Raw genomic sequence first — 13,277 nt, forward strand, 5'->3', positions numbered from 1 at the left:
CTGCCACCACCACCCTGCTCTAGTATTACATTGAAGCCCTGGTAACAATTGTGACACTGCCTCTCTTAAATTCAAGCTCACTTTTAATGCCAGGACTGAGGTAGTAAAGACAGATGTCTGTTGAGTTCAAGATCATTCTTATCCATATAAGGATATCCTATGAAAACAATTTTATGGCAGGGTTAACATCCTGAACCAGCATTATTTCTGTTTCCATCTTATCCAGGTGATCTGAAGACAGATGGTAAGGAGCCTGAGTTTTAGAAAGCATAGAGTGAGGTATTAAGTTGGATTCATTAGCTCTTTCGGGGGGAGATTGACAATGCCTAGATCTGGGTTGCACAGAGGTGTCAACAGAGGATGCTGGGATCCAAGAATATGAAGAGTGCCTTGAACCTTGTTTCCTACATGGCCTAATCAGAGAACTTCAATTCCAGTGATCTTCAACAGTCAGTGAACTGTCCTGAAGTTCAAGCTTGTGGGGGTTTTTCACCCCCACTGCATAACAGATTCTCAACCAAGATTGTCAATTTAAAAGCTTGTTCTGACCACCTCTCTTTTTACAGGATAATCTGCCAACCCAAGACAGTTAAGAGTTATATAGGAGGAACAAGATCTTGGGGCAGTGCTCACAACCTTGCCTTCCTGATCCAATCAATTCAGAGGCCAAGCAGCCGAGGTCCAGGCAGCCGAGTCTAACCGGAGGAAAGCTGCCACTAATCAAGGAAGTACAGAGAGCCTCCTCCTCCCTAGTACACTTGAAGAATTCCCATAGAGGGTCCATATAAACAAGGTCACAGCCATGGGGCAACAAATATGTACAGATATCTCACCCAGACATGAAGACCTCAAATTCCTCAGCCTTCTATTGGAGAAGCTAAATTAGAAACACTACAAAAACAGGAATCAAAGTTCCCATTCAGGGTTGTCCGTGAGGCCAGATCACACTAACAACACAACCTGGCCAACACTAGGGGCCCACATTTCCAGTGAGCTCCCTCCAAGTTCCCAACCCCCATTTTGCCCAAGCAAAACAGAAAGGAAGTTGCTAATTGCCATTGGTTACATGGAATTCCTGAGAAGGTAAATAAGGGAATGTCTTCGAGGCAAACCTCTGTCCCACAGGGTCCTCCAAAAGGTTCAGAAGTATTGCTTACCTGGTTGGCGATTACTAGTTCGAGACTGGAGAGCAGGCAGGAAAGCAGGCAGAAGAGCAAGGTGAGGGCACGGTCTGGGATCCTGGCTTCAGGCATCATGGCGAGGGGGGCTACTAAGATTTCGTGTGCAAGGAAGGACTGACGACAGGACCCGACTTTAACAACTTCCCTCACCTATGGGTCCCAGCCTCAGAATATGGGAAGAGTTAACACACCTGAGATGGGCCAGACTAAGGCTTCTAGGCTGGAGCTCAGGTAGACTAGAAGTGGAGAGGAGCTGAACTTGCTTGAGTCTGAGGCATTGAGAGGTGGGATGCCTTGGTTTAAGTAGTAAGCAGGATGAAGCAGAGCACTATGGGAATCCCTGGTCTGAACAGCATTTAAATAGATAGAGTAGGGTGTGGTGACCCCACCCTTTAATCCCAGAACTCAGAAAATCTCAGTGAATTCACAGCCAGTATGGTCTACATAATGAGATCTAGGCCAGCCAGTATTAAATAATAATAATGGTAGTAGTAAGAGTAAATTAAATCAAAATACATGTGGTGGTGGTACACACCTTTAATCCCATCACTCAGGAGGTAGATGCAGGAGGATCTTTGTGAGTTCAAGGCCATCCTGGTTTAAACAGTGAGTTCCTGGACAGCCAGGGCTACAGAGAAACCATGTTTCAAAAATCCATAGAAAAAAAGAAAAAGAACAAAGAGAGAGAGGTGATATTGAGGTTGGGGTGGCAGAGATGACTCAGGGGTTAAGAGTACCTGTCCTTGTATCTGGGTTTGGTTTCCAGCATCTACACATATGATGGCTCTCAAGCAGGAGAGGACAGTCACATAAGAACTCAGGGGCATCAGGTATGCACATGGTTCACACACACACATACACACACACACACACACACACACACACACACACACACACACTAAAATACATACAGGAAATCTAATAACTATTTTGTTATTGTTGTTTTGTTTTGTTTTTCGAGACAGATTATCTCTGTAGGTTGGAGACTGTTCTGGACCTCTCTTTGAAGACCAAGCTGGCCCTGAACTCACAGTGATCCTCCTGGTTTGCTTCCTGAGTGTGTGAGATTAATGGTGTGTGCCACCACAGCCCCCTGGCTAAATTGTTTCATTAAAAATACAAGATCACTATCTCAGGGGTGGGTCACCCTCAAAGGTCTGAACCCTCCCCACATTGATCACTAGCATGAGTCAAGTTGATCTACAACGGACAGGCCACAGGAAAGGCTGCAGGGTTTAATGAGACTGTCACATGCTCTACCCAGAACTTCTCTAAATGGAAGCAGAGGTATATCCTAGCCTAGCATGGTTCTGAACACCTATAATCCTGGCATTCCAAGAAAAAGGCAGAGGGATCTCAGAGTTCAAGATCATCCTAGTCTACAGAGCATGTTCTAGGACAAAGAGTACAATAAAGGGAAACCCTGATCAAAACCAAACAGAGAAGGGGAGGGAAAAGGAAGAAAGGGAGGAAGGAGGAAGGAAGAAAGGTAGGAAGAATGAAAGAAGAAAGGAAGGTAGGAAGGAAAGAAGGAAGGAAGGAAGGAAAGAAGGAAGGAAGGAAGGAGAGAAGAAAGGAAGGAAGGAAGAACAGCATATCTTACCAGAAAAATAGAGAGGGGCTCATCTCTTTCTTGTGTAAATGGGAAAACTGGTGGTGTTACATGCAGAAACTATAGCCCTGAATCTCAGCTCTGTGGTGAGGTAACGACAGGAGATGTTGCTGTCACCTCTCCTTCCCTTGTGCAGCACCTGCCGCTCTTTTCCCCAGGACCATGCTAACTTAGCTCCTCAATGTAGTCCCCCCAGCAAGTTCAGGAAATTCCTATTAAGGATGTCCAAAGAGCTTCCAGGTTCTAACCAAGCTTTATGTGTCTGTACAAAAACGTGGAGGCAGATCTCATTAATTCCCTACACTTTCACTTCCTCCTTCATTCACCCCTTATCTTTCATCATTTACTGATGAGTTTGCGCTGCTAAATCTCATTAAGGAAAGACTTCTCACTCATTGGAAAACTGCTCCTCCAGCCCCTAGCTAGCCACGCCCTAGCTGGATGCTTCTCACCCAATCTCAACCTAGAGTCCATCAAGAGTCCCAGAGGCTGATCACAAGGGCTTCAAATGTTTCTCCTGTGTTCACAGATATCCAGGCCTTTCAAGGAAACAAACAGTGTTTGCTTATCCTTTAGAGTCATGTATGTGCCATGTTTGCCACCTGTCAGTCTTACTCGAAACTGTCTTTGTAACAGGGCTAAAAATTATGCCAGTTGTCTTTAGTCAAATTTCACCTAGTATTTTTTTATTCCAGCCCTAATTATTGAACCCAGCGCCTTGTCTGTGTTAGACAAACACACTACCACTAAGCCATATCCTCAGCCCTTCAGAAATTTCTGCGTCTGCTTAAAAAAGAATTCCTGTAAACACATCTCTCAAATACTTGCTTACCAGGTTTGCCCTTACTGGTTGGAGACTGGAGAGCATGCAGGAAAGCAGGCAGAAGAGCAAGGTGAGCACTCACTCCGGGATCCTCCCAGCAGTCCTCATGGCAAAGGGGCTCCTAAGTTTCCCTGTGCAAGGAAGGAGTGACAGGGCACTACTTTTACAACTTCCCTCACCTGTGGTTCCCAGCCTCAGAATGGGAACAGAATTAACACACCTGAGTAGGGCCAGACTAAGGCTTCTAGCCTAGAGTTCGGGTAAAGTAGAAGTGGAGAGGAGCTGAACTTGCTTGAGTTTGAGGCATTGAATCGTGGGATGCATTGGTTTAAGTAGTAATCAGATTGTAGCTGAGCCCTGTGGGAATCCCTAGTCTGAGCATAATTTAAATAGAGTAGCGTTGGTGACACCAACCTTATTTCCAGAACTTAGAAAATCTCAGTGAATTCATAGTCATTATGGTCAACCTAATGAGATCCAGGCCAGCCAGTAGTAAATAATAATAATTGTAGTAGTAAAAGAAAATTGAATCAAAACTCACGTGGTGGTGACACACACCTTTAATCCCAACACTCGGGAGGCAGATGCAGGAATCTCTGTGAGTTCAAGGCCATCCTCGTTAAAAAAGTGAATTCTATGACAGCCAAGGCTATGGAGAAACTATGCTACAAAAATCCCCCCCCAAAAAAAAAAAAAAGAAAAAAGAAAATGAACAAAGACCAGGAGGGCAGCAAGGGAGGGGCCGGAGGGAGATGATTCAGGGTTGAGAGCAGCTGTCCTTGGATCTGGGTTGGGTCTGCAACATGAAGGCTCTCAATCAGGAGAGGACACCCACTTCTGAAAACTGAGGGCCCACGAATGCACATGGTTCACATACACATATGCAATAAAATACATGCAGAAAATAAAATAACTCATTTTTTCATTCTTTCTTTCTTTCTTTTCTTTTCTTTTTCTTTTTGATTTTCAAGTCAGTTTTTCCCTGTAGGTGTGCAGACTGTCCTGGAATTCTATTTGAAGAGCAAGGTGGCCTGGAACTCACAGAGATCGGCCTGCATCTGCATGCCGAGAGTGTGGCATTAAAGGTGTGAGCTACTACCGCCTTCATAAATTGCTTTCTTTTGAAACCCGGCACCATTAGCTGAAGGGCTTGCGGTCTCCCAAAATTTTCTGGGCCCTTCCCACATCAGTCACTAGTTAAGAAAATGCCCTACTGGATTGTCCTATAGCCAGATGTTATGGAGGTATTTTCTCACAAGGCTCTGGCATCTCTGACTCTATCTTGTGTCAAGTTGACTTCACAGGGGACAGGGCACATGAGAGACTGCAGGATTTAATCAGGCTTTCACATCCTCTACACAGCCCTTCTCAAATGAAGCCAGAAGGTATGTCCTAGCCTAGCATGGAGCTGCACACCTTAATACCAGCACTCCAATGCAAAGGCAGATGGATCTCTGATTTCAAATCCAGCCTGATCTACAAAGTCAGTTCCAGGAAAGGCATGGCTATACACTGAAACACTATGTCAAACACCCTGATTAGGAGTAGGAAGGACAAGGTAGGATGGAAGGAAGGAAGAATCAGAGAAAGGAAGCAAGGAGGAAGGGAGGGAGGAAGTAAGAAATGAAGAAAAGAAGCAAGGTAGGAAAGAAGCTAAGAATAAAGGAAGGAAGGAAAGTATATCTCACCAGAGACATACAAGAAGGCTCTGCTCTTTCTTATGTAAATGGGAATAACTGGGGTGTTAGATGCAGAAACTATAGCCCTGAATCTCAGCTCTGGGGTGAGGTAATGACAGGAGGTGTTGCTGTCAGGGTTCCTACCCTTGTGCAGCACCTATAGGTCTTTTTCCCAGAACCATGCTCCCTTACCTCCTTAATGTGAGTCCTCCCAGCATCTCTAGGGCACTCCTATTGAGGAGGTCCAAAGAGTTTGCAGGATCTAACCAAGCTGTGTGTGTCTGTACAAACACTGGGAGGCAGATCTCATTCATTTTCTTACACGCTCACTGCCTCCTTGGTTCACCTTCTATTTTCATAATTCATTCATGAGTCTGAGCTGCTAACTCTAAGGAATGACTCCTCACTCATTGTCAAACTGCTCATCCAGTCCCTATCTAGCCAGGCTGAAGCTGGTTTCTTCTCATTATTCTAAACCCAGAGACCAACATGAGTCCCAGAGGCTGAGCACATGAGCTTCAAATGTATTTCCTGCGTCCACAGATACCCATGCCTTACCAAGCAAACAAACAGTATTTGTTTATCCCTCAGAGTCATGTACATGTCCTGTATGCCACTTGTCTGTCTTACTGGTCTTTATCTTTGGAACAGGGCTAAAAATTGTATCTGTAGTCATTGATCAAATTTCACCTAGTTTTTGATTTTTTATTCCAGCCCTACTTATTGTACCCAGGGCCTTGTACACATTAGACAAACACACTGCCACTCAGCTATATCCCCAGCCCTTCTGAAATTTTTACATCTGCCTATAAATAAATTCCTGTAAACACATCTCTCAAATATACAAAAACAAGGCATATACATTGTAAAAATCTCAAGCAATGCTAAAGCTCACAAAATATGAATTTTGTGCTGGAGAGATGGTTCAGCATTTGCAGCACTAACAGCTGTTCCATAGGACCCAGGCAGGATCAGTTCCCATCTCCCACAGTGTCCCACTGACTGGAACTTGATTTCCAGGGCATGATACCCCTGTGGCCTCCCATGGTACTGCATACACACAGTTACAGATACACAGCAGGCAAAACACTAATACGGATTAAAAATTAAAGCAGGGTAGTGGTGGCAAATGCCTTTAATCCCAGCACTGGTGAGTGCTGAGACATGTGGATCTGTAGTTAGAAACAACCATGGTGTACAAGCGTTACTGCCAGGACAGCCTCCAAAGGAACAGAGGAACCCTGTCTGAGGTGGGGGATGATTAAAAATAAAATCTTAACAAGGCAGTGGTGCTGTACACCTTTAATCCAAGCACTTGGGGGGCAGACGCTGCAATCTCTGTGAGGTGCAGGATAGCCTGGTCTACACATGGAATTCAAGCCCAGTCATGGATACACAGAGAAACTCTCTAGAAGGCAAAAAACCTATACGTAACCACAAACACCCTGCTCCCAGGAGCTCATTTACTTTTAGATTAATTAGGGCAGTCACTGTGGCCATAACTCAGGGTCTGGGCAATTTCTCTACCACTTGTATGCCGCTCCAGCCCCTCTTCCCCCTTTTAAATTTGAATTAGATCTCAACTAAATCACACAGGCTGACTTTAATCCTCCTGCCTCAGATTCTTGAATAGTTCAGAGGATAGGACTGTACCACAGTACCTGTCTCTTCTAGATCTTATTGATATGTAGAGAAACACACATACACATTTTAAAATGTAAAGGTGAAGTTTATTTTACAAACCAAAGCTGCTCTGAATGTTCCTTTCCTTCTAACACTAAAACACAGACACAATGTAGGTCGGCACAGCAGATCCTTCTTCATGCTTAGGTAATGGGTGTTGTTCAGTGTGGGTTCTCATGTCTTTCAGTACAAGCTTCCATAGTGCAATGGATGGGAACCATACCTGAACCCGATGCAGCCCAGTTCACCAGGAGATGCACACCCCCCTGAGATTTAGTGTACAGTCATCTCTGCACACTTATCTGTGGAAATGCAGCTGATCTGATCCTGAATACCAGACCAGATAGAATCCTGGCTTTATAATTATCGCTGGCATGAATGGATAGTGCAAGATCACCTCTGAAAGGGTGACATCTTTTCCACTCCCACCAACAGTACTGACTGAAGTGGTAAAAGAAGTCCATTCAGGGACTGGAGAGATGGCTCAGCTGTGAGGAGAACTGGCAGCTCTTCTGGACGGCACGGCCTTGATTCCACATCTCAGCTCACAACCATTTGTAATTTCAGTTCCAGAGGACCCAACGCCCTCTGGAGGCAAAACACCAATGAAGACTAAAAATAAGAAAAACTTTTTTGCAGGCACTGAGTTTGGCAAAAGCCACTCTCCTCAGGACACGCCACTGTTGCTGCAAAGAAATTCAAAGCCTTATAGTATCTTCTGTGACATGCACATGATCTCCTGTTGCAGAACAAAACCCAGCTGTGGGACTTCTCTAGTGTCTGAAAAGGAAGGCTGGCCTTGAGTCCACTGCAGCAAACATAGCAAAGACAAGGATGAAATGTAGGTAGCTAGCACCCCTGACCAGCCCCAAAGCTCAGTCACCAGGATCTACACTGTGTCTTCACTGCCTCGCAGGAGGGCAAGTCAGAGCTCCAAGCTGTACTACATCCTCCTGGGCAGGTGGTCTATGCACTCAGTCACCATTGCAGTTGGCAAGAGCTTAGCCTCTGAATTGGTTTCCATCACTGCTTCCCAGCCAGAGGCAGAGACCAGTCAGTGAAACATCCGTGTTTTTTTGTGCTTCCCTGTGAAGGTACAGTGGGCTCTGGTCAGGAAGATGGTTCAAGTCGCTGCAGTTCAATCTCCTGTCTCCACCAGGCATAGAAATGCCTCTATAGGATGGCAGAGAGAGCTGTCCACTCAAGGTGCATTCCACCAGAACAATCTCCTCTTCCCACAGCAGGCTCTTTCAAAACTCTTTAGCTTGGGAGTTTGGACAAAGACCATAAACCCAGCTCAATAGTTCCAGAGGGACCCGGAAAAAAACAATTAATTAAATCAAAGGATGAGACACGTCATGGGAGTAGTATAGGTGGAGGCATTCATTGCAAAGTTTTGTAGAAGCCCTGGGCTTGATCCAAAAACTTTGTGGGTGAGGTAGCTCAAATGGCTGTGTTGTCAGTGTCTCTCATTTGACCAGCAGGGTCCTCAGGCCTGAGGCTGTAGGGAGGAGGTTTTTCTACAGGTTTTATGATGACCTGCAGGGGAGAAAGGATACTTAGCTTTCTTCAGGCCTGCCTAAGGAATGATGAAGTTGTTAGCAGCCCTCCCCTGTCTGTGACTTCAACAAGTTGGATAGCCAGCTATGAAACAAGTTAAGGATTGGGACAGAAAGACTCACCTGATCATAGGGTGGTGGGGGATCCAAGGTGGGAACCCAGATCTCTAGGGGAGCCGTGGTCGGTGCTTCTGGAGGTGTCTGATGATGGCTTCTGAGGTTCTGCTCTGGCAGTCTGCACTTGTGACAGAAGCACTTCATCAGGCCACAGATGCACAACAGAGTTAACAAGGCCAGGAAGATGATAAACAGGATCCTGGGGAGGAAATGATGTCTCCCTGAGTGACCTATTTCAGGTGGACTCAGCCCTGAATGGTACCCAGAAGGCCAGACACTGGCTTACCATAAAGATTTGTTTGAAGAATCCCAAATGGTTTCCTTCTGCAGGCAGCATCCACTCTCACAGCATCTGAATCCTTTTGGGCAGGTTCTGGTCAAGTCAGACAGAGTTGGGGAGACACAGATGGCATCCAAAGTGTCACAACTAAGGGTCCATGCCTCCCCAGACACCTATAGCCTCAGGTTGCAAGTCATACTTGTCGCTGTGGGGTTCAGATCACTCTGGGTTCACTGGGAGGACAGAGGCCTGGACTTGAGACCTGAGTTCAGGGTTACTCAGGCAGAATGACCATGCTACTAAATCTTACAGGGCATGTTGGGGCTCCAGCTCATAACAGTAAGGGATTAGCAGCAGCTACAGACCTGCCCCAATAATGTAGTTCTTAATGTTGGGTGGCTGAAGGGAAAATGGTTACAGCAAACGTAGGAAGAGTGCGGAGGAGGTATTTGTCTCCTTGTCCAGGACATATCTGAGCATACCATCTCCCACCACCACCACCAACTAGACCCCACCAAACCCCAACATTGATTGACTAGGGCTAAGTCCCATACTTACATGGTGTCACAGTTAGCTTTAACCTGTGGAAGAAAAACAGACAGAGGTTAGGACTAAAAAACTGGGAGTTGGATCTTTTGTCTTAGAGTATTTGCCCAACACACACAAGGTGTTGGGGTCAATTTCCAGCCATGGCAATAAATCAGGTGTGCATAAACCAGAATAGCAGTACATGGCCACAGTCCCAGACCTCAAGGAAGCAGGAGAATCATTCAAGGCTACATAGCCAATTGGAGGCCCCATTGGATACCAGAATAAGAACCTTTCTCACAAAGAAAAACCAGAGGCTAGTCTCAGACATCTAGGGCAGTGAATATCAGACTGACTCTGCCTCCCTCTAGCTCCATGAAATGGTCAATGATTGGAGCCTACCTCTGCCTAACGTGTTTGTATTGATGGCATGCACTGCTATGTCTGACTCCCTCACTTCTTTTACTGAGACAGGCAGGGTCTCACTAGGTAGCCCTGGCTAGCCAGGAATTCAGAGGCCTACCTGTCTCCACCTCCAGATGCTGGATTAAAGATGTGGAACATTATTACCTGGCTCCCAGATAATTCCCCCTGCCACACCCACACATTTGGTGATTAGGCCAGGACTCCACCTGGTGTGGATCCCTGGCTCCAAATACTCCAGAAAGCAATCTAAGCCCCAACCCCTGGGCTTTACATGTTCTAGGTAGAGGCAGTTCAAGAATTTTCTTGAACACACTCAAGCCCCATTCATCCTCATGTCCTTACTGGGAATTAAGGGCCTCTATCAGAATTCTATCCTGTCTAAGATCTTAATTAGGTCTCTTCTACTTGTACACAAGGCATAACTCTCTGGTCACCTCAATTAAAATGACAACCATTGCCCGCTGTGTTGGTCCTTGCCTTTCATCCCAGCATACCAATGGCAGAGGCAGGTGGGTCTGTTAGTTTGAGGCCAGCTTGGTATCCCTAGCAAATTGTAGAGGAGCCAGGACTAGACCCTGTCACAACAGATATGGAATGGGCAGGCAGCATTTGTCTTTGCTATTGATCATTACAATAGCATTTTAAGAGCAAAGACAAGGGAACCGGTGATGGTCACAGGCTTACAGCAGCACTGTTCTTAGGGAGGACATGTGTAGGTGAAATTAAAGACACAGCAAGGCACCCAGAAACTCAGTCACATCCCCTGCTCTTCCAAATCTCAGACTCTGCCCACTCCCCACTCTCCTGGACTCTCTGTATAGCCTCAGGTACTGGAACTTGCTCTGGAGAGCCTCAAACTCAAATCTGCCTGTCTCTGAGTCCTTAGTGCTAGCATTAAAGTTATGAGCCTCTGCCACCACCACCCTGCCCTAGTACTTTGAAGCCCTGATAATGATTGTGACACTGCCTCTCTTAAATTCAAGCTCACTTTTCATTCCAGGCCTGAGGTAGTAAAGACAGATGTCTGTTGAGTTCAAGCTCATTCTTATCCATATAGGGATATCCTATGAAAACAATTTTATGTCAGGGTTAACATTCTGAACCAGCATTATTTCTGTTTCCATCTTATCCAGGTTATCTGAAGAGGGATGGTAAGGAGCCTGAGTTTTAGAAAGATAGAGTGAGGTATAAGTTGGATTCATTAGCTCTTTGGGGGGAGATTGACAATGCCTATATCTGGGTTGCACAGAGGGGTCAACAGAGGATGCTGGAATCCAAGAATATGAAGAGTGCCTTGAACCTTGTTTCCTACATGGCCTAATCAGAGAACTTCAATTCCAGTGATCTTCAACAGTCAGTGAACTGTCCTGAAGTTCAAACTTGTGGGGGTTTTTCACCCCCACTGCATAACAGATTCTCAACCAAGATTGTCAATTTAAAAGCTTGTTCTGACCACCTCTCTGTTTGCAGGATAATCTGCCAACCCAAGACACTTAACAGTTATATAAGAGGAACAAGATCTTGGGGCAGTGCTCACAACCTTGCCTTCCTGATCCAATCAATTCAGAGGCCAACCAGCCCAGGGCCAGGCAGCCGAGTCTAACTGGAGGAAAGCTGCCACTAATCAAGGAAGTCCAGAGAGCCTCCTCCTCCCAAGTAAACTTGAAGAATTCCCATAGAGGGTCCATATAATACAAGGTCACAGCCATGGGGCAACAGATATGTACAGATATCTTGCCCAGACAGGAAGACCTCAAATTCCTCAGCCTTCTATTGGAGAAGCTACATTAGAAACACTCCAAAAGTAGGAATCAAAGTTCCCATTCAGGGCTGTCCGTGGAGCCAGATCCCACTAACAACACAACCTGGCCAACACTAGGGGCCCACATTTCCACTGAGCTCCCTCCAAGGTCCCAACCCCCATTTTGCCCAAGCAAAAGAGAAAGGAAGTTGCTAATTGCCATTGGTTACAAAGAAATTTTGAGAAGGTATAGAAGGGACTGTCTACTAGGCCTCTGTCCCACAGGGTCCTCCAAAAGGTTCAGAAGTCTTGCTTACCTGGTTGGCGATTACTGGTTGGAGACTGGAGAGCAGGCAGGAAAGCAGGCAGAAGAGCAAAGTGAGGGCACGGTATGGGATCCTGGCTTCAGGCATCATGGGGAGGGGGCTACTAAGATTTCATGTGCAAGGAAGGACTGACAGGACCCGACTTTAACAACTTCCCTCACCTTGGCCTCAGAATATGGGCAGAGTTAACACACCTGAGATGGGCCAGACTAAGGCTTCTAGCCTGGAGCGCAGGTAGACTAGAAGTGGAGAGGAGCTGAACTTGCTTGAGTCTGAGGCATTGAGAGGTGGGATGCCTTGGTTTAAGTAGTAAGCAGGATGAAGCAGAGCACTATGGGAATCCCTGGTCTGAGCAGCATTTAAGTAGTTAGAGTAGGGTGTGGTGACACCACCCTTTAATCCCAGAACTCAGAAAATCTCAGTGAATTCACAGCCAGTATGGTCTACCTAATGAGATCCAGGCCAGCCAGTATTAAATAATAATAATGGAATAGTAACAGTAAATTAAATCAAAAAGTCAGGTGGTGGTGGTACACACCTTTAATCCCATCACTCAGGAGGTAGATGCAGGAGGATCTTTGTGAGTTCAAGGCCATCCTGGTTTAAACAGTGAGTTCCTGGACAGCCAGGGCTACAGAGAAACCATGTTTCAAAAATCCATAGAAAAAAAGAAAAAGAACAAAGAGAGAGAGGTGATATTGAGGGGGGGTGGCAGAGATGACTCAGGGGTTAAGAGTACCTGTCCATTCATCTGGGTTTGGTTTCCAGGATCTACACATATGATGGCTCTCAAGCAGGAGAGGACAGTCACATAAGAACTCACGGGCATCAGGTATGCACATGGTTCACACACACACACACACACACACACACACACACACAATAAAAAACATACAGGAAATCTAATAACTATTTTATTGTTATTGTTGTTTTGTTTTGTTTTTCGAGACAGATTATCTCTGTAGGTTGGAGACTGTTCTGGACCTCTCTGTGAAGACCAAGCTGGCCTCGAACTCACAGTGATCCTCCTGGTTTGCTTCCTGAGTGTATGAGATTAAAGGTGTGTGCCACCACAGCCACCTGGCTAAATTGGTTTCATTAAAAACACAAGATCACTATCTCTGGGGTGGGTCACCCTCAAAGGTCTGAACCCTGCGCACATTGATCACTAGTATGAGTCAAGTTGACTCTATAACAGACAGGTTACAGGAAAGGCTGCAGGGTTTAATCAGACTGTCACATGGTCTACCCAGAACTTCTCTGAATGGAAGCAGAGGTATATCCTAGCCTAGCGTGGTTTTGAACATCTATAATCCTGGCAT

The 13,277-nt window shown here is 45.8% G+C and overlaps 1 protein-coding gene across 1 annotated transcript; it reads right to left on the reverse strand.

The window, feature by feature from the left end:
• Positions 1 to 8,421: 8,421 nt before the first annotated feature.
• On the reverse strand, positions 8,422 to 12,042 carry LOC113838305 (transmembrane protein 92-like). Its single transcript, XM_027434078.1, has 4 exons — positions 11,947 to 12,042; positions 9,493 to 9,515; positions 8,661 to 8,853; positions 8,422 to 8,517 (listed from the first exon to the last, which is right to left on the reverse strand). Exons 1-4 carry the CDS (start codon positions 12,040 to 12,042, stop codon positions 8,422 to 8,424), a joined length of 408 nt encoding a protein of 135 aa, XP_027289879.1.
• Positions 12,043 to 13,277: the final 1,235 nt, after the last annotated feature.

Source organism: Cricetulus griseus, chromosome 7 (assembly GCF_003668045.3).
Source record: "Cricetulus griseus strain 17A/GY chromosome 7, alternate assembly CriGri-PICRH-1.0, whole genome shotgun sequence".
In the NCBI taxonomy this organism is placed as follows: domain Eukaryota; kingdom Metazoa; phylum Chordata; class Mammalia; order Rodentia; family Cricetidae; genus Cricetulus; species Cricetulus griseus.